Raw genomic sequence first — 20,278 nt, 5'->3', positions numbered from 1 at the left:
ATTTGTTAATCATTCGCTTTAAACACTGATCATTTAGTAGTTCTCATACACTGCTACAGCAAACTGAATGACTGAATGAGGCCTCGTTCACACGAGCGTGTGTTCGCGCGTACATAGGTGCCCACAAAACCTGGTAAATGCAGCTCCATGCACCATTGCTTTCAATGGGGCTGCTGCTGCTGGTGGCCCCATTGAAAGGATTGAACTTCTGGCAACCCGGCATTCAATGAATTCAGCACTCAGCCATTCATTGAATTCAATGAATGGCCAAGCGCTGCCTGTGATTGGCTGAGCGCTGTGACCAATCACAGGCAGTGCTCAGCTGTCACTGAATGAACGGCTAAGCGCTGCCTGTGATTGGTTGAGTGCTCAGCCAATCAGATATAGCCCTTTCAGCAGGCAGGGATTTTAAATCCCTGCCTGCTGAAAGAACTTCACTACACTGCTGGGAAATCAAGTGGCTAGATGTGCCTGAGCCCTGACAGCGGCGGAGAGGTGAGTATATATATTTTTTTACTTTTTACACAAGCTAGGGATAATTTTCAGGGATGGGCTGTATTAGGATAAGTTTCTCTTCAAACAGGGTAGTATGGAAAAAAATGAGAATAATAGTGGAGTAGACATAAAACTGAAAAAACTTGTCAAACCTTGCATACTGCTAGTTAAATCCAGTTTTTGCTTCTCTAATACCTAGCAAGACCCAACAGTGGAAAAGTCATGCTGATCTTCTAATCTATGTATTTTCAAGGTGCCTATATAATTATATAAAGACAGCTTTCAACATACCATTCTGTGACTCTCCTCCTCTCTGCTAGCTTTGAGCAGTTCAAAGGCTTGAAGAAGGCCACGGAAATCTGTAATGCCATACATACGGGCATATTTTTCATACTCTTTTGGATCAACATTTTTAAGAAGTTCCATGATATCAATAATTTTCTCTTCTTCTTCCTCCTTCTTCTTAGTTGGAGTTCTAAATCAAAGAAGTTTTATAAATGAAACGAATAGATGTTGTATAGATACACACAAATCTAGGCTCCCAGTCTCATATAAATATAATTACTTTTTCAGTTTAGCTCTGAGATCACCCTCTACGGACTCTAGTTTCCTCTCGTCCACTGATAGGCTAGGGCTGCACTCAATTTCCCCATGCTTATTAGAGGCCACACATCTGTACTGTCCAGAATCAGTTTTGGAGACTTCTTTCAATTCTAGTTTAGCTTCATTTCCTTTCTGCTGAATAATAATGCGTCCACCATGGTTGAGCTGTCTCCATTTGCCCTTCATCCATTTCACATTAGGAATTGGATCACCACCAACTTTAGCAATGAATGTTGCTGTACCCTCTGTAGAAATAAAGATATGTTACATCACCTTATAACATGTCTTGCATTTTACAGACGGCAAAAAAATAATAGGCAACAAACTATTCACTTACTTTCTGCCACCTTTACACTGGCTGGCTCAGAAACAAAGAAGAGTTTTCCTTCAATTGCGGCTTTCTTTACTGGTGCAGCAGCAGTTGCTTTTTCTTAAAAACAAAATAGGTATTTAAATTTTCATCAATTCTAAGTAAAAGAAATAATAAAAGGGTAACATATATTTGCTAATTTTACTTGTCTTAAAAATTTGCTCTAATACCTGTTACTGTAATGTTACATTTAGTGGATTCACTTCCTGCAGAGTTGGTTGCTTTACAAATGTAGTCGCCTGCATCAGTTTTAGCAGCAGCTTTAAGTTCCAGTGTGGCAGTTCCGCGAACAAAGGTAACACTGCAGGTATTGGAAGACTTGATTTCACGCCCAGACTTGAGCCACTGAATCCTGATTGGCTGTGATCCCTCTACATGACAACTTAGATGTAAGCCTTCTCCTTCAGTGACACTTAGAGGTACAAGTGGCTCATCAAATACTGGAGGCTTTTTGGGTTCTGAATTTTAAAAAAGTGTCAAAATAAGTTAGTCTGTTCAACCCAGTTGCAACTTTTCTTATATAGCAATAAATGTACCCTAACTTTACCTTTAATAAGTACTGAAGAGGTACAGATAGCGCTTCCTGCATCATTTGATACCTTGCAGGTATATAAACCGGCATCTGCCAGACTGGATTTTTTAACATTCAGAAGAACCACATTGTTCTTAAATGAGATTTCATGACTTGCTGAATGTTCAACTTCTTCATTATTCTTCAACCATGACACAATCAATGGCTGTGAGCCAGCAACACGACCTTCTAGTTTGAATGTGTTGCCTTCAGTCTCTTCAACAGTTTCTGAAAATTTCTTAGTGAAAGTCGGGGGCACTTTTCGTTCTATGAAGAAAAGTAAATAATTATAAAGATGGCTATTTAGTTTATCTGTAGCAGTGGAAAAGTACTTTTAACCCTTCACCTCATGCAACCATTGACATCTTTTTACTATTATGTATATTATGTGAGTTATTTTAATGAATGATTACACATTTTCATTTATATCAGACACTGCTTTGTATTATCATTGAATGAAAAAGTAATAATCAGCAATCATACCGATGTACGAGTTATCTAATATATACTATATTTTAACTCCCATTATATGGAATGGTGAATCTATGTAGTGTTCTACTTAATTCAGAAATGTAGTGTGTATTTTTATAAAACAGCCTAATTGAAAAACAATTCAGGGGTGCTGGCAGACCATTGTCTTCAATGGAGCCGCCGGCAGCAGCTGCGGCTCCATTGAAAACAATTTAGTGTGTGTCCTGTCTATCCGCACTATATAACAAGACTGTACTCATTTTACACTGTCTATTTTTTGCTAAAGTGTATACAAATTACACTTTAGCACGAACAAACATCAAGCTCGGACGAGCATGCTCGCTCATCTCTACTCCTATGCCATATGAAAATTAATTCTAAAGCGTTGAATGCTGTTTCTTTAGCAGTCAAATGTCGTCTCATCTTAGTGGCAAACTGTCCTAGTGCGACACCACTTCCCACCCTGCTCACTTGCTGATGGGGCCATGGTTGGGTGCTGCTGTCATGCACACACTGCACACTACACTCAACCCACAGCTTGCTCACTGATCTCTGCTCATAGGCCTCATGCATGCTGCTGCTCCCTGTGTTAATGAGCCAGCATGCGTTCCCTAATCCAGCCCCCCACCAATCACCATTCACCCCTAGCTATACTAGGCACTCTCCAAAGTGGAGGATGCCTAAGCAACCACTTGTGACAAAGCCCCTATTTCTGTTTACCCTGGTTCTGACCTCTGCCCGTTTCCTTGACCACCCTGACTTCCATAATCCCCAAACTTGGATACATATATTGGACTTCACTGTCTGCCTGCTGCCTGCTCTGACCTGTGCCAGGACAGCATTACTGGAGTTGTAATGCTAGCCCTGACCACTGATAGCTGTGCGGACAAGACTCAGTGCACACCATCAGATACCGCACCTCGGTCCTGTGCAGCACCAGTAACTACACAACCAAGACTATCATTGTGAGCAATGGATTGGGGACCCTGCAGCAAATACCAAATCGAGCTTGAAGAGGTCAAGAGTGAAAACCTGGGTTCCCCAAGTGTTGCCACCATAGGTAGCCCGAAGTCAAATTGGTGTGTGACAAGACAGATCCACATCTCTTTGCAGGAAACAATGGGTGATGCAGAAAGCATCAGAGAAGGCTGGGAACGATTGCTGTTGAGATTGCACACATTTGCCAGCTGAGAAGATATGCCTGGACATTTGGGTATTAATTTGCATGTTGTACAGGAGTTGCTAGAAGTGTTTTTTCTCAGCTATGCTGTATTACTGATAGTGCACAAGGATATATTCAGAAAGGTCTCCTTAGCTCCTATATAGTGGTAATAACAGTTTAAGGGTGTCAAAGCTACGCACAGTCTCCCTTAAATACAGATAACTGGATGTGTTGTTTCCAGAAATACATACCCTGTACATTAAGCTTCACTGTGCAAGAATCTTTGCCCAAATCATTGATGGCGGAACAGGTGTACTGTCCAGAATCAGCTTTATCAGTTTTTAAAATTGTCAGCTTCATGGTATTTTCCATTTGAGTAACTTTATAGTTTCCTCCAGTTACAATTTCTTTGTTTTCTTTGGACCAGGTAAGTTGGATGGGCTGACTTCCTGTCACATGACACTCAAAATCTGCAGAATCTCCCACAGGAACATCCACCGGTGAAGGTTTAACATCAAAGAATGGTGGATTTCTGCCCTCTATAAGGATAAAATATATAAAGATTAACACCAAAGAGTATATCATCTGATCATCTAATATAGTGTTAAAATATGAAAATAGACAACACACAAACCTGTAAGAATGAGTTTGGCATTAGAGGAGGCAGTGCCAACAAAATTGGTCGCCGTACAAGTATACTGCCCAGCATGGTGTCTGTCAGTTTGTAAGATTTGAAGGGTACCAGTTTTATCTATATATGATGTTTGAATATTATAGTCATCTCTTATTAGTACACCATCTTTATACCATGAAACCTCAATAGGTTCTGACCCAACTATTTGACATTCAAATGACACCGATAAGCCAATAGTTTCCTGTCTGTCCTTCACTTTTCTTGCAAAGGAAGGTGGAAGGATACGTTCTGCAGAAAGACATGATGCAGTAGAGATTGAATAAGGGATAAACGGTATCTAAACACTGTATGGTGCAAAGAGAACTGCAGGAAGCAACCAGAGATAAGCAGAAACATTATTGCTGGAATTCACAGTCAATCACTTACCAAAAACTGCCCTTTGCAGTAAAAATAAATGTAAAATTAATGATAAAGTGATTTTTACCTGTCACATTTATAAATGCAGAAGTAGAAGCCTCTCCGACATCATTTTCTGCTTTACATATGTATTCTCCAGAATCGTGAAGTTGGGTTTGAGTGAAAACAAGGGTAGCAACATTGTTCTTGAAATGTAATTTGCAAGCATCAGTTGGTCGTAGTTTAGTATCACCCTTGAACCAAGATACTTTTATTTCTGGTGTTCCTTGAATTTGGCATTGTAGTGATGCAGCATTGCCAGCAGTCACCTCCACTGATTGGAGAGGTGTTAGGAAATATGGTGGTTCTAGAAGGTAAGATATCACATTTAGTACACTTGTGCAATGTTCAGATTGTACATTAAAAAAAATATGTTTCTGGTGGGACTTTGATGCATACCTAATATTGACACCGATGCTTGACAGGTGTCATGTCCAATTGCATTTTCCACATGGCAAGTATATATGCCCTCATCATCATTTGTGCATCTTAAATATTCCAGAATACAGGATTTGTCCGTTGTGGTTATGCTGCAACGTTCTGACTGAGATATCTCCACACCATTTTTCTTCCAAGTTGCATATATTGGAGGAGTTCCAGTATAAGTGCATTCGAGAACAATGGGTTTACCTGTATTTGTCTGATAATTAGATAGCTTCTTCACGAATAAAGCGGGTTCTAAGAAAGATACAATAAATAAAAGTTAATGAGCATTTTTACATAAAGTATAAAAAGATTTCAATTTTTTAGGTTTTATGGCAATGATTTTACAGTATTAAAACCTAACCTTTAACAAAGAGTTGAGTTGAACAGGAGTCCCTTCCAGCATCATTACTGACGTGACAGGAATAGTCACCACTTTGTAGGCTGCTGACATTGTATAGCTCTAGCACTGCCATGGTGTCAGTAAGTGTAATATTGCAATTGCTGTCTGGCAAGATTTCATCACTTCCTTTATACCAAGAAACCTTAAATGGTGGCGTTCCACGAAGTACACCTACAAAGGTTACTGTGGCTCTTGGAAGAACTTCAACAGGTTCTGGTTTCTCAACAAATGATGGTGGTTCTAAAATATGAAGTGGTAGAGAGTTTTAATAAATCGTATAAATAATAAATTCTATGAAATGGAGAATATGAACAACATAATAAGGGACAATTCTATTAGGGTGTGTTCATACGTCACTGATTTGCTGCGGATTTTAGTGCAGGTCTGCATCAGATTCCACCCTTTCAATTGAATTGAAATTGAAGCGGTGAAATCTGCTGCAGATCTGCACCAAAATTCACAGCAAATCAGTGAAATGCGAACGCACCCTTAGACTGGAACTTTGGCAATTAAACTTTAAAGGGGTGTTCCTATCTTGGCTTTTAATTGCTGAGATGGAAAAAACTAGCTCTCTGTTTTCGCCCACCTGTCAGAAGCAGAAGAGCGCTTCAGCACAGGGCTGTTTGTGTAGCTCTTATTAAAGTGAATGAGATCTATGAAACAGCGCAGCCCAACGCGCTAAACTCTTTCTGTAGCTTCCATTGACTTCAATGTGAGTTGCAGAAACAGTGCTGCGCTGAAGTGCTCAACCGCTTTAATAGTTACCAGACGTTTGGCTATGCAAAGCCAAGATAGGAATACCCCTTTAACTGAAGCAAATACATATGGATATTTTTTTGAGTTCTTTCATGCATAAATAAGCAGTTTCTAGAACTTGGATATTGATCACCTATCCTTAATATAGGTCATTAATATCAAATTGGTAGGTATTTGACCCCTGGCACCCCCGTTGATTAACTGTTTGAAAGAGTCGATACAGCCAGGCGAGTGCTGTGCCTTTTTCTCGGGCATTTGACATCACATTGATCGGGCACATGCACTTTCTGTAGCTCAGTCCCACTGAAGTGAATGGAATTAAGCTGCAATACTAGGCAGAGCCATTATACAATGTATGACAATGCATCTGATATACCATGAAGAGGCCACTGCATTTTCACAAGTGCCATGGCCCTTTCATACAGTTCATCAGCTGGGGTGCTAAGAGTAGGACCCCCACTGATGTGATACTGATGATCTATCTTCAGAACTACCGGTAGATAACAAAATTGTGATTTTTAAAGTGAATGCGTTTTCTTGAAAATAACAGATGTGGCTTACAGCATAAGGAAGTGCGCAGGACCCTTACTAATGGATATTGGTATTTATCATCCCATTGATAATAATAATCTTTATTTGTATAGCGCCAACATATTCTGCAGCATTGATGCCTGCTATGACCTATTAACTAAAATGAATACATAAACCAATGCTATGGCTTATACTGTATCTTTAGTCCTTTCTGTACTGAATAGAGCTCTGTGTAGACATATGATCAAAACCTATCAGTTCACTATAATATGGTGGCAGCTTACATTGATTGAGATGTTTGAAACCAGAAAAGGTTTGTAACTTGAGGAAGCATATCAACTGTAGAGTGTAAAATGTGAGCATTAAAAGAAAATATATCAATCTGCTCTTTATAAAACTGACCTTTAACAGCCAAAGTAGCACTGCATTCATCAGATCCAGCAACATTGGTAGCATGGCAGACATATCTTCCAGCATCTGCTGGTGACAGTTCGCTCACTTTCAACAAACAGGTGTTGTCTGTGAGGGCAGTTTGGTATTTGTCAGCACTGATGATCTCATTACCATTAAATGACCAAGAAACAAGAATGGGTGGTGAGCCAGATACTTTACACTCCATTGAGGTTGTGGATCCAAGAAGCCCATATGTTTCTTTGAGCTTCCTAGTGAATGAGGGAGGAATAATACGATCTGTGAAAACAGAAGAAAAACACAATGTGAGCAAGAGCAATTCTCTCAAAGAAACTGGGTTCATTTCCAAAAATACTTAGCAGTCGTCCAAGATTACGAACCACGACGGCCAACATCATGATGTATGATAGAGTATGTTGATAATTGTGAATAAAGAAAAATTCAGTAAAGAACTTACCTGATATGTCAACTCTAGCTGTACAGCTGCTCTTGCCAACATTGTTTTTCACCTCAAACACATATTCACCAGCATCAGCCTTTCCAGCGGACAATATTTTAAGGCTAGCAACCTTGCCAAAGAAACTAACTTTGTATTTCTCATCACTTGATAGTTCTGTGCCATCTTTAAACCAAGTAGTTATTAGTTCTGGAGTTCCACCAACAGTACACTCCAGTGTGCAAGAATCCCCTGCTGTAACCTTAGTTGGTTGTGGTTTTTCAACAATAATTGCTGGCTCTGTAAAATAAAGGTCAAAGGACCATATAAAATTACGAAAGAAGAAAGCAGAAAATGCTTCAATAGGAGATGACGCTTAAGAATTATATCCAATATTAAGAAAGCTGCAATATAGCGAATTATTAAATTTTAAGTAATGTCTAATCTTTTCCAATAAATTATATCAAAGGTCTATATGAATTGCAAGAGCAGATATTAATCTTAATAAGATGACACAAACCTAGAACCGATAAGCTGGCGAAGCATTCCTGTGAGCCAGCCTCATTTTTGATCTGGCATGTGTATTTCCCAGTATTCTCTGGCTTGCTGGTTGCAAAATGAAGAGTTGCAATGTTGTCTGTGAATGAAATACTAATATCTTCACTTTCTCGAATAACTTCATCTTTGTCTTTCAGCCATACAACTGTTATAGGTTCAGTGCCAGCAACAACAGCTTGAAGCTGAGCTGGCTCTCCAACCACAGGTGTAAAGTTTTCAATCTTTTGAACGAATCTTGGAGGTTCTAAAAGAAAGAAATACCTAGTAAGGATTCCAATATAGGCTAAATACTGATTTTGTGAAGAAGAAACCCAAGAATAAGAAAGGTATTTGTGTTTTTTTTACCAACCTTTTAACTTAATAGAACACAGGCAAGTGTCACTTCCAACATCATTCACCGCTTTGCATTGATATTCACCAATGTCACCAGCGTCAATCTTAAGAATGTGAATAGATGCAAGATAATTTTCTGTAATGATCTTGAATTTCTTACTGCTCTTTATCTCTTTTCTGTCTTTGAACCATGTCACTTCAAATGGAGAAGTACCTTGTAATTCACACTTAAGAGTTACATCAAGTCCTTTTAATGCCAGTACAGGTTCTGGTTTTGTGATAAAAACTGGTGGTTCTGCAATACCAAAAACATTTTTTTCTTTTAATTACAGAAAGATTTTGAATTATTTCACATTGCAGGTTTTATTTTATAAGCTTTAAGGGGAGCAATAAGTTATCAAATAACTTACTGCATTTTATCTGAAATTTTTCCATGGTTTATTTAGGCAAGAATTATTACCTAGTCGGACCGATTGAGATCCAAGAAAATTAAGTAATAAAAAAATATATCCAACGTTTTAAAGTTCACAGGCTGTTTGCTATATGAAAGATATTATACATAGTAAAATGTTGTTCAATAACTACTCAGAACCTGTATTAGTACTTTATCTTCAAAATGATTTGTCATTTAGGTATTCAATATGTGAGAGTTAAAACTAAGATATCCTTACCTTTCACTTTCAGTGAAGTGTTACAGCTCACGGTACCTGCATCATTGTGAGCTTCACAAGTGTAATCTCCACTGTCTTCAATGCTGGCATCAGTTATCTCCAGCACAGCTACCGAGTCAGCAAATAACATGGTATATTTCCCACCATGTTGAATCTCTGCATCATTTTTAAACCACACAACGCTTATCTCTGGTGATCCACTGATTTTGCATTCAAACCTATCAGAATCGCCTTGTTTGATGACCTTTGAAGACTCCAACTTCTTTACAAATCGTGGGGGTTCTTGTGAAGGAAAAAGATGAATACATTATTTAATTGTAATATGTAATATTCTGCTATAGTCTTCAGCATATGTTTATCTTTAAAGTTCAATGTCAGAGTAACAAAATATGCCAAGAAGAACCATAAGACATACCTTGTACTTCAAGAGTGGCTGTGCAAGAGTCTTTTCCAACTTCATTAATGGCATAACAAGTGTAGATACCAGCATCGACCTTGCTAACTTTAAGAACCTTTAAATGAGCTCTGTTTTCAGTAAAACTAATCTTGTAGTTTCCACCAGGACGAATTTCTCTGTTGTCTTTTGCCCAGGAAACTCTGATTGGATGTGTTCCAGTGACATGACTCTCAAAACTGGCTGCTTCACCAAGTGGTACATTTGTAGATTCAGGTTTTATATCAAAAATAGGTGGAGATTTTGGTTCTGAAAGTAAAACATAAATAGAAATATGGTAACATGTTCCAAGACATTTTTTCAACGTGGCACGTCATATTTTTGGAACATTAATTAAGAAGACTTTCATTTTTGATTTAACAAACCTGCGAGAGTAAGTTTAGCACTGGAAGATGCTGACCCAATAGGATTTGTAGCAGTGCAAGAATATTGACCAAGATGGTTAACACTAGCGGTCAAAAGATGAAGAGTTGCAATGTTGTCAATGTATGATGTTTGTACATTATTGTCATCTTTCAAAAGAGCACCATCTTTATACCATGAGACCTCAATTGGCTCAGAGCCATTGATTCGACAGTCAAAGGTAACTGATGAACCAATAGTTTCTTGAACATCCTTAAGTTTTCTGGCAAAGGAAGGAGCCATCTTACGTTCTGCAAAAAAATAAGTTTTAGCATTATAAGTGCTTTGTAACCTTGAGTTATTTTTATGATTACTTAAAACCTTGTATAATAAAGTATAAGCTAAAATAAGAAGTTTTAAGAAAGTTAATTTCACCTTGTACAGTGAAAAGAGCACTGGAAGAAGCAGCTCCAACAACGTTTTCGGCTTTGCAAATATATTCACCACTATCAGTCTTCTCTACCTTATTAAAAACTAATGTAGCAACATTGTTTTTAAATTGCATTTTGTAAGCAGGAGTTGACCTCAGTTTTGTGTCTCCCTTATACCAAGAGATTTTAATTTCTGGAGTTCCTCCCACTTGACATTGCAAAGAAGTAGACTCTCCAATAGTGACCTCCACAGGTTCCAACGGTGAAATGAAATAAGGTAATTCTAAAGAACAAAGAATGGTTATAGAAACCATTAATACAGAGTCAAGCAAGAGAGAGAGGTTTTAAAAAGATAATTAAGTAGGTACAAACCTAAGACAGATAATAAGGCACTACATGTATCTTTGCCAGCCTCATTTGCCACTTGGCATGTATATTCACCATCATCCTCCTGTGTGGCATTAAATATTTCAAGTAGGCAAGACTTTTCTGTGGTGGTAATGCTACATCTTTCAGATTGCATTAAGTCTCTGCCATTCTTTCTCCATGTGACTACAATTGTGGGTGACCCAACATAAGTGCATTGCAAAGTGATAGGCTTGCCCGATTCAACGGTAGAGTCGTTCAGTTTCTTCACAAATGTTGCTGGTGCTATTGAGGAGTAGTGAAGAAAAACTTATGAATATATTTAATCCTACTGAGATGCTGAATTCTATGTGTGAAATGTTATGCATAACTAACCTTTGACAAGGAGGTGTGTTGTGCATGAGTCTTTGCCGGCTTCGTTGCTTATAAGACAAGTGTAGTCTCCAGTTTGTAATATGTCTACATTGTACAACTCCAAGGCAGCAAATGAATTTTGCAAAGAGATATTACAGTTAGGTCCTGGTACCAATTCACTGCTTCCTCTAAACCAGTGAACTTTGTATGGTGGTGTTCCTTTAATGACACTGGTAAAGGTCACGCTAGAGCCAGGTATAACCTCCTGAGGTTCAGGTTTCCTCACAAAAGAAGGTGGTTCTAGAGATGTAACAATAAATAAATATTATTTAGTTTAAGCTAAAAATGTATAACAAAAGATGAATATATTAAGATGATGTAGGAAAACTGCCACCTGATAAAAACTTTAGAGTCTGCCACTATAAAGAGCATTAAGTTTTACTAACCTTGAACAGTTAAAGATGCACTACATTCATCAGTTCCTGCCACATTAGAAGCCTCACATGTGTAGTTTCCAACATCTGAAGACTCTAGTGAGTTCACCACTAAGGCACAGGTGCTATCTGAAAAGGTGATTTCATGTTTGTCACTACTAACAATTTGGTTTCCATTTAGATACCAAGAAACAGAAATAGGAAGTGAGCCAGACACTTTGCATTCCAAGCGTGTTGAGGAACCCAGTACACCATAGGTTTCTTTGAGTTTTCTGGTGAAAGATGGTGGAATAACACGATCTGTGGGAGGACAGTGTTATGATAAGTACAAGATAAACCATGTATTTAAATCTTATTGTAGTTATAAGATATACTCAAACTAACCAAGAACATCAACTGAAACAGTGCAGCTGCTTTCTCCAACATCATTCATGACTTCAAATGTATATGCTCCACTGTCTCCCTTATCAGCAGAGATGATCTTGAGAGTTGACCTTTTGTTAGAGAAACTAATTGAATATTTGTGGTCATTGTGCAATTCATTTGCATTTTTGTACCACTTAGTAATTAATTCAGGTGAACCAGCAACTGTACATTCAAGAGAGCAGGTATCACCACCTGTGACTCGCATTGGCTCTGGCTTCTCTACAATTCTTGCAGGTTCTGTAATTACAAAAATTCACAAACCATGTCAAGATGATGACCAGAGTTATCCTCTGTCTAAATGATTTATAAAAGAATCTAAAGAGTTAAGTAACTAGTTATTCTCAATGTTACCAACCTATCAAAGAAAGAACAGCGGCACACTCTCGTGCTCCCACTGCATTGGTGGCTTGGCATGTATATTTTCCTGCACTTGAAGACTCTGTGCTGGTAATCTGCAAGTGTGCAATATTGTTTTCATAAAATATCTTGACATTTTCACTCTCTCTAACAACGTCTCCTTTGTCCTTGAGCCAGGTTACTGAAATGGGCTGAGAACCCTCGGTTACAGCCTGCAACTCTATCGGTTCTCCAATAAGGCAAGAAGAATCGCTGAGTTTTTTCAAAAAGCGTGGTGGTTCTATTAAAGAAAACAATAGTGCATGATTCAATAATCAAAATGTTTTAGAAAATTTGAAGAAACACGTTTAAAGAAGGGTCAATCGTAGTGTCTACCAACCTTTGAACTTGATAGAGCATGCACAGTTATCGCTTCCAACTTCATTGACAGCTTTGCATTGATATTCCCCTATATCAGCTGATTCCACTTTAAGAACATGAATGCTAGCATGAGCTTCTTTGGAGGTGACCTTGAATTTTTTACTGCTTCGAATTTGTCGCCTGTCTTTGAACCAGGCAACCTCAAAAGGAGGTGTTCCCAAAAGTTCACACTCAAAACTCACATCAACACCCTTTACAACTTCCACTGGAGTAGGCTTTTTAACAAAAATTGGGGGTTCTATAAATAAAAAAGACATGTTTCATAAAATTCCTAAATTCTTCTCTATAGGACAAATGCATTGTATTATAGTATATTTCAAGATTCTAAAGAGTACTGTCTAAATACTCCACTAATTTTTGACAGGATAATTAATGTAAAGTATGATTCTTTTTTGGAAGTATAGATTGCATCATGTATCTAATCACTACTTCTATCTTGAAAAACAAAATGTTAATATTTGGGATGAGAGTCAACTGTAAGCAATTAAAGCCTACTTCAGGCAAACATCATGTAGAGTATATTAGGTTATGTTACTGCTGCAACACCTGGACAGTGTGTGGTGCTACTACCATAGTGGGTTCAAGTGTTGCTGGGGTAGTAAAGACAATAAATATGTGGTGGAATTATGCCAACTGTATCTGGAATTGGTCTTATTAAGTTACATACTACAAAGAGAGCATAATGCATTTGCCAATTCCAAGTACAAAATACTTAATTGTATCTTAAATTTTTGGCTGACTGATACTAAATGTGAAATGAAAATAGAAATGAACATCATCTCACTGTCTCAGATGTTTAATGATGGGCCTTAAATAATCCACCAATACCATGGTGAAAAGAGTCTCAGGTGAAATCTTGAATAAACTAAGTATCTCCAGCTTGGGTAAAAACTTGATCTTTGTTAAGAGCTTGTTATAGCTAGAAATGCGTAGGACCAACTTTTTTACAGGGATGTATGCCCCAAGTTCTTAACCATGCATTAGTAAAGGTCAAGTTTTTACCCAAACTGGAGATACATCCTTAACACTAAATGGGAAAAGATGTCAAATGCTATGGCGCACTGTTTACTTCCTTACTTTATGCTTAATAAATCTTATAAAGAGTAATGTGTAACATCATAAAGAGGTTATTGATTAATTTTGCACCTTTCACTGTGATTGCAGTACTGCAGCTTGCACTGCCAGCATCGTTATGAGCTTCACATGTATAATCTCCGCTGTCTTCATTGCTGAAATCAATAATTTCCAGTACGGCTAAACTGTCGACAAAGGATAAATTGTGCTTTTCACTTGGATGAAGTTCGGTGTCGTTCTTGTACCAAACAACTCTAATCTCTGGAGATCCACTAATCTTGCATTCAAACTGAGCCGACCCACCAAGTTTCACAATTCGAGAAGGCTCTAGCTTCTTTGCAAACTTTGGAGGTTCTAAGAATTAAAAGAAGAAAGTAACTATCTGTGCAAGCATAAAAATTGGAGTGTGTACATTGACCTAGCTGTAGCAATGAGTGTTTTGTGTTAAAATGTGTAGCAGGAATGTTCCTACATTCAAGAATTATGTGTATATATAGGTTTTCCTCTAGATAATCAATACTACCCTGCAGCTCTCTAGATGCTTCTGTTATACGATTATGAATGAATAAAATGTTCTTACCATTTTGAATAAGATTTGAAAAGTAAAAATATTACTAAATTTGAAACAAACGCATACAAATCAAGCGCGAAAAGAAGAGTCTTTTGTCAGTGTTTTAAGTTTCAAAGAAAGAGAAAATAAAGAATATTGTTTTTTTGCATAGAACATTTTGGCTAACAGCAAAATACCTTTCACACTTAGTTCAGCTGAACAAGATTCTTTCCCAACATCATTGGCTGCTAGGCAAGCATACAGACCGGAATCTCCTTTGCTCACTTTTAGAATCCTCAAGTGGGCTGTATTACCAATGTAAGATATCTTATAATTTCCACCTGTTTTAATTTCTTTGTTATCTTTGGTCCATATCACCTTAATTGGCTGTGTCCCGGAAATATGACACTCAAAATCTGCACTTTCTCCAAGTACAGCACCTACAGGTACTGCTCTTTTATCAAAGAATGGTGGCTTCTTGGGTTCTACAAATCAAAATGAACAGCAAAACACTGATTATATTACCATCTAAGAAGAATATTTACTTATCCATTGAGTTGAATAATACCGACTGACCCATTTGAGATGATTACAAATACACAAACCTGAGATTGTAAGTTTAGCAGTAGATGAAGCAGTACCAACTGAGTTTGTAGCTGTGCAAGAATAGAGAGCAGCATGATCCTTATCTACTTCAAGAATACGAAGAGTAGCTACATTATTCGTAAAGGACATTTGCACATTAGGATCCTCAGTCAAAGGTACTCCATCTTTATACCAAGAAACCTCAATGGGCTCAGAACCATTGATGCGACAATCAAATTTCACTGGTTGTCCTAATGTTGTCTCCAGATCCTTCATTTTTCTGGCAAATGAAGGTGGAAGTTGACGGTCTGCAAAAGAATAATTACATCAACAACAGCCATTTCCCTTTTCTACTCAAAAGAATCAAAGATGTAAAGAAGAATAAAGAAAATGCTTTGAATAAATAAGAGAATCACCTTGAACTGTAAGCACTGCTTTAGAAGAAACAGATCCTACAGAATTCTCTGCTTTGCAGATATATTCTGCGCTGTCATTTTTATCTAACTTGCTGAAAGCTAATGTAGCAATATTGTTGGAGAAATACACTTTACATCCTGGAGTAGACCGAAGTTTGGTATCTCCTTTGTACCATGATACCACAATTTCTGGAGTTCCACCAACTTGACATTGCAAAGATGTTGAATCGCCAACGGTTGCTTCAGTGTCTTCAATGTTTGTAATAAAGTAAGGAGGCTCTATCAAAAGAATATTACAGTCATTTAAACCTCAGTTTCCTAGGCTTAAGAAAAAACATTAAATGCATGTTGAGAATGATATACCAACACACCTAAAATTGTGACCAAAGCTTGACAGGTGTCTTGCCCAGCTTCATTTTCAACACGGCAAATGTACTCTCCATCATCCTCACTATTGCTACTTAAGATTTCTAGGATGCAAGATTTTTCTGTTGTAGTTAAATTACATCTTTCAGATTGCGCTACTTCCATGCCATTCCTTTCCCATGTTACATTAATGGGCGGTGTGCCGGTATATGTGCTTTCCAGAATAAAAGGTTTTCCAGTTTCTACACTATAGTCTTTTATTTTCTTTACAAAAGCAGCAGGTTCTAATTTAAGAAGATAAGACATCATTAGCCAATTATCACTGAAACTGATTAAACACAAAGAATCCTGGTAAACAAAGAGTTTGGATAAAGTTACCTTTCACAAATAGATGGGCGGTACATGAGTCTTTTCCTGCGTCATTAGACACAACACAAGTGTAGTCCCCAGTGTGGACTGTGTCAACCTCATATAATTCCAAGACAGCAGCTGAATCTTTAAATGTCATAACACATGTTGTTCCAGAAATCAACTCACTGCTTCCCCTAAACCAGTGCACCTTAAATGGAGGTGTACCCCTTATAACGGATGTGAAAGAGATATTCATGCCTGGAAGAGCATCCAGTGGTTCAGGTTTTGTCACAAAAGAGGGTGGTTCTGAAGAAGAATTGACATAAAAAAAGTAACTGTATAGTTCTACAGCACTTTACATTTCTAGAAAACCTCTCATGTTAGATAGCTATAGTATATTACGTAAGAGATTACTTACCTTGCACAGCCATAGTAGCGCTACATTCATCAGTGCCAGCAACATTGGCTGCTACACAAGTATAGCTACCAGTATCTGAGGATTCCAAGTTACGTATTTTTAAGACACAAAGATTATCTGTAAACTCAGGCTCATATTTGTCTCCGCCGAAGATTTTGCTTTCATTATGAAGCCAAGTGATAGATAGAGGTGGTGATCCAGTGATCTTGCATTCCATAACAAGAGAAGAGCCTAATGCACCAGTTGTTTCTTTCAACTTTTTGGTGAAAGAAGGAGGTATAACTCGATCTATTCAATGAAAATTAAAACAAAGAAAGCGTTTTAAAAGAGGTCTATCTATCTCGTCCATTCTTGGACACCGCAAAAGAGTAAGATAAAAACTAACCAAGAACATCAACTGTTGCAGTGCAGGTGCTCTTTCCGACATTATTTTTTACTTCAAAGGTATATTCTCCACTGTCACTTATGTCTGCTGACATTATTTTAAGTGAAGCTACCTTATTGGAGAGATAGATCTTATATTTTTCATTGCTGATTAGTTCTTTTCCATCCTTGAACCAGCTAGCTGAAAGCTCGGGTGTACCTGCCACTATGCACTCAATAGTGCAGACATCTCCTGATGTAACCCTTACCGGTTCAGGCTTTTCTACTATTGATGCAGGTTCTGAAATAAAAATACAATTATATAGACTTACAACTAGTCTATCTAGCTGTGATAATTATTATTTTTTATCTATGTTTGATTCTTTTTACCTAGAACAGACACGTTGGCTATGCACTCCCTTGCTCCAGCATCATTTTTAATCTGGCATATATATTTTCCAGCGTTAGCTGGTTCGGCCTTTCTAATCTGTAGAGTTGCTTGATTCTCAAAATGAGAAATTTTAATGTTTTCACTCTCCCTTATAACATCTTCTTTGTCCTTCAACCAAAGAACTGAGATTGGCTGTGAGCCTTCAATTAGTCCTTGTAGTTCAAGAGGTTCGCCAATAATAACAGTAACGCTTTCAACTTTCTTCACGAACCTTGGTGGCTCTAGATAAAGATAATGCACAGATTTATTAAGAATGCTAGTTGATAATTGTGCAATATTCAATCACCTATAGTATAACATTTACCTTTAAGTTTTATATTACAAATGCAAGTGTCACTTCCAACATCATTGGCTGCCTTACAGTGGTATTCTCCAATGTCTGAGCCCTCCACATTAAGTATGTGAACAGCTGCTAGGTGGTTTTTAGAAGTTACTTTATACTTTTTACTACTTCTGATTTGCCTGCGATCTTTAAACCAAGTCACTTCGAAAGGTGGTGTTCCCAAGAGTTCGCATTCAAGACTAACATCCACTCCTTTGAGGATTTCTGCTGGACTAGGTTTCTTGCTAAAGACAGGGGGCTCTATAAGATAATTAATGAAAGTTATTACATTGTAAGTAAACTGAATAAAAATAATTTTCTTAAAGTTCATAAAGTCCAACTTTGCTATATGTTTAAAGCACTGGTACAAGTAAGATGGAAAGAACTGTATACTAAGAATCCAAATAAGAATAAGAGTCAGCCCATGCAGAAGATCTGTTACTGCAGAATACATTAATGCAGCTAGTATAAAAAGCAGCAATGCTAGTGCCACGTAAGAAGCTTTGGCATATTCTGTAAATTTAATGATAGTTTTCGTGTCCTATTTACCACTAAAAATGTTCTTTTGGAAATGCAGTTTATTAAAGAAACTGAACAAAGTAGTTTACTTTTCTTCGGCCGCCTGCAGACGGCCGGGTTGAATCCGGCTGCGAGAATTCTCGCAGCGGGACCCGACCCGAGCGCCTGCGGAGAGCAGCGTGGGCACTCACTTCTCCCGAGCCCCGCACAGAAATAGAGCATGCCGCGATTTGTTTGCCACGCGAGATTTCGCGCAGACAAACCGCGGCTGTCTGCCTAGGATTGCGTTTGTTAACGCAATTCTATGGCAGCTTCCAGGGGCGGAAATTCCATGGAAAATCCCGCCGCAGAATTTCCGCTCGTGTGCAGGCGCCCTTCCTCGGTAAACATGTTTGCATAGGATACAGATGTATTCTAAACAATACAAACAGTGTTCTATGCAATTAGAGTAGCGTGCCACATTGTCATATGATATTAATGCAACATGCCATTTTAATAGTAAGTATATTAAGAAGGTAAGCTATTTTAATAGCGCAGTGCGCTGTGCTATTCTAATTGCCGTATTTTCCCATACCACTCCTAGAATCTGGCAAAGTTCACATCCATAGGATCCCCACTGATCAGACACTAATGGCATAGCCTAATCAATGTTTATGCTTAAATTTAAAAAATCACTACAAAGAAAAATTTATTGGTTATGTTTACCTTACTAATAATAAATGTGTTCATATTTTGTCCCTAGTATGCAATTAGCTTTTGTGAATTACAGAAGTTTAATGCATATTAATACTATTTAGTTCCTCTGCTTTTTCTCAGTGATTGACCTCCTTTTTCTAATCTATTGTCATTTACAAAAATCATACAATCTCACACAGGAGCTGGCTCATGAAGCCCTAGACAAGATTTTATATACAGAATTTCATGAGGTTACTTCTGTGCAAAATATCATGAGCCTGGCTGATGATGACAAAGCACAGAAGGATATTGATCACTTTAGTGGGACCTAAAACGAAGAGGTAACCTAGTTAAACTGCCATTTTATGTCTGTCTTAATCAAATGTGTGCTAAATTTATTAAGAGGCACATGCCTCTTAAAAGGGTTGGACCGAGAAGACAACCTTTGTAAATATTCCCTATTTTGACATATGAATGTCATAGAGTGGGGTACCCCACTCAATACCCACCCCTATAAGTTGGAACAGAGGCCTACTCTAAAAGAGCAGCTCCTATTTTGTTGAAATGTTAGCTGTCCTTGTATTAGGATGGTCACTCATCTGAATACTACATTTCCTCTGCAGCAAGAGCAGTTAGGGAAATGACTGGTTGAGTGTGGATTACCCAGGCAAAGTTACATGTTTCCCAAGGGTGCCAAAAGCAGAACCTAGGGAGATCTGCTGTTCATCCAGTAGACCATATTCTGAAAGGGGTTGTCTCTGATAGGACACCTTTAATAAAATTGGTGTATTCCCTCTACGTGCTTAATATGCTTCACAGGCTAATTTGTTATTACTTGCATGCTATATGCAAAATAGTCTGAGCATTATATGTATGTAGTTTGTTGTGCTTCCTGCTTCTTTCTTGTGACAGGTCTAATGTTGCATATTTAAAAAAAAAAATGTTGCCTATATTTGTTTTTGTTCAATAGGGCAACGAACTATAAAAGAGACAGTCAGTTTACAATTACAGATGAGCGAGCAGGCTCGGATAATGCAGTTCCTCGAGCGAGCATCGCTTTTCTCGAGTATCTGCATTCTCATCAGAGCAGGCTCGGGGGGGGGGGGGGGGGGCGGCAGAGGTGATCATGGGAGCAGGTAACTGCATTATCCGAGCGTGCTCGCTCATCTCTATTCACAATGTATCTTTGTGTCATGAACTACATGTTTTTCAAAAGCAACATAAATATTTGACATGAGGCCCCTTACTGTTAGAGTACCAATGCAAATCAATGAGCAAACTAGCTACAACTTTCGGTTAAATTGCATAAGCAGGACAATA

General features: G+C 38.0%; 1 protein-coding gene across 1 annotated transcript in view; it reads right to left on the bottom strand.

The window, feature by feature from the left end:
- Positions 1 to 20,278, bottom strand: part of TTN (titin) — a 266,817-nt gene that overhangs the window by 168,157 nt on the left and 78,382 nt on the right. Inside the window, exons 64-97 of the mRNA XM_066577800.1 lie at positions 17,747 to 18,025; positions 17,382 to 17,663; positions 17,014 to 17,292; positions 16,629 to 16,916; positions 16,238 to 16,516; positions 15,865 to 16,143; positions 15,494 to 15,772; positions 15,098 to 15,385; positions 14,690 to 14,977; positions 14,015 to 14,296; positions 12,828 to 13,106; positions 12,447 to 12,728; positions 12,050 to 12,328; positions 11,678 to 11,965; positions 11,253 to 11,531; positions 10,884 to 11,162; positions 10,516 to 10,794; positions 10,104 to 10,391; positions 9,700 to 9,987; positions 9,285 to 9,566; positions 8,630 to 8,908; positions 8,243 to 8,524; positions 7,744 to 8,022; positions 7,278 to 7,565; positions 5,550 to 5,828; positions 5,162 to 5,440; positions 4,791 to 5,069; positions 4,307 to 4,594; positions 3,924 to 4,211; positions 2,016 to 2,306; positions 1,639 to 1,926; positions 1,436 to 1,528; positions 1,061 to 1,343; positions 787 to 970 (exon numbers count right to left, since the gene is read on the bottom strand). Coding sequence (XP_066433897.1) covers positions 787 to 970; positions 1,061 to 1,343; positions 1,436 to 1,528; positions 1,639 to 1,926; positions 2,016 to 2,306; positions 3,924 to 4,211; positions 4,307 to 4,594; positions 4,791 to 5,069; positions 5,162 to 5,440; positions 5,550 to 5,828; positions 7,278 to 7,565; positions 7,744 to 8,022; positions 8,243 to 8,524; positions 8,630 to 8,908; positions 9,285 to 9,566; positions 9,700 to 9,987; positions 10,104 to 10,391; positions 10,516 to 10,794; positions 10,884 to 11,162; positions 11,253 to 11,531; positions 11,678 to 11,965; positions 12,050 to 12,328; positions 12,447 to 12,728; positions 12,828 to 13,106; positions 14,015 to 14,296; positions 14,690 to 14,977; positions 15,098 to 15,385; positions 15,494 to 15,772; positions 15,865 to 16,143; positions 16,238 to 16,516; positions 16,629 to 16,916; positions 17,014 to 17,292; positions 17,382 to 17,663; positions 17,747 to 18,025 — 9,326 coding nt within the window. The remainder of the gene's footprint in view (positions 1 to 786; positions 971 to 1,060; positions 1,344 to 1,435; positions 1,529 to 1,638; positions 1,927 to 2,015; positions 2,307 to 3,923; positions 4,212 to 4,306; positions 4,595 to 4,790; positions 5,070 to 5,161; positions 5,441 to 5,549; positions 5,829 to 7,277; positions 7,566 to 7,743; positions 8,023 to 8,242; positions 8,525 to 8,629; positions 8,909 to 9,284; positions 9,567 to 9,699; positions 9,988 to 10,103; positions 10,392 to 10,515; positions 10,795 to 10,883; positions 11,163 to 11,252; positions 11,532 to 11,677; positions 11,966 to 12,049; positions 12,329 to 12,446; positions 12,729 to 12,827; positions 13,107 to 14,014; positions 14,297 to 14,689; positions 14,978 to 15,097; positions 15,386 to 15,493; positions 15,773 to 15,864; positions 16,144 to 16,237; positions 16,517 to 16,628; positions 16,917 to 17,013; positions 17,293 to 17,381; positions 17,664 to 17,746; positions 18,026 to 20,278) is intronic.

This window comes from Eleutherodactylus coqui, chromosome 8 (assembly GCF_035609145.1).
Source record: "Eleutherodactylus coqui strain aEleCoq1 chromosome 8, aEleCoq1.hap1, whole genome shotgun sequence".
NCBI lineage: Eukaryota > Metazoa > Chordata > Amphibia > Anura > Eleutherodactylidae > Eleutherodactylus > Eleutherodactylus coqui.
This window is presented reverse-complemented; position numbering and strand designations above follow the sequence as displayed.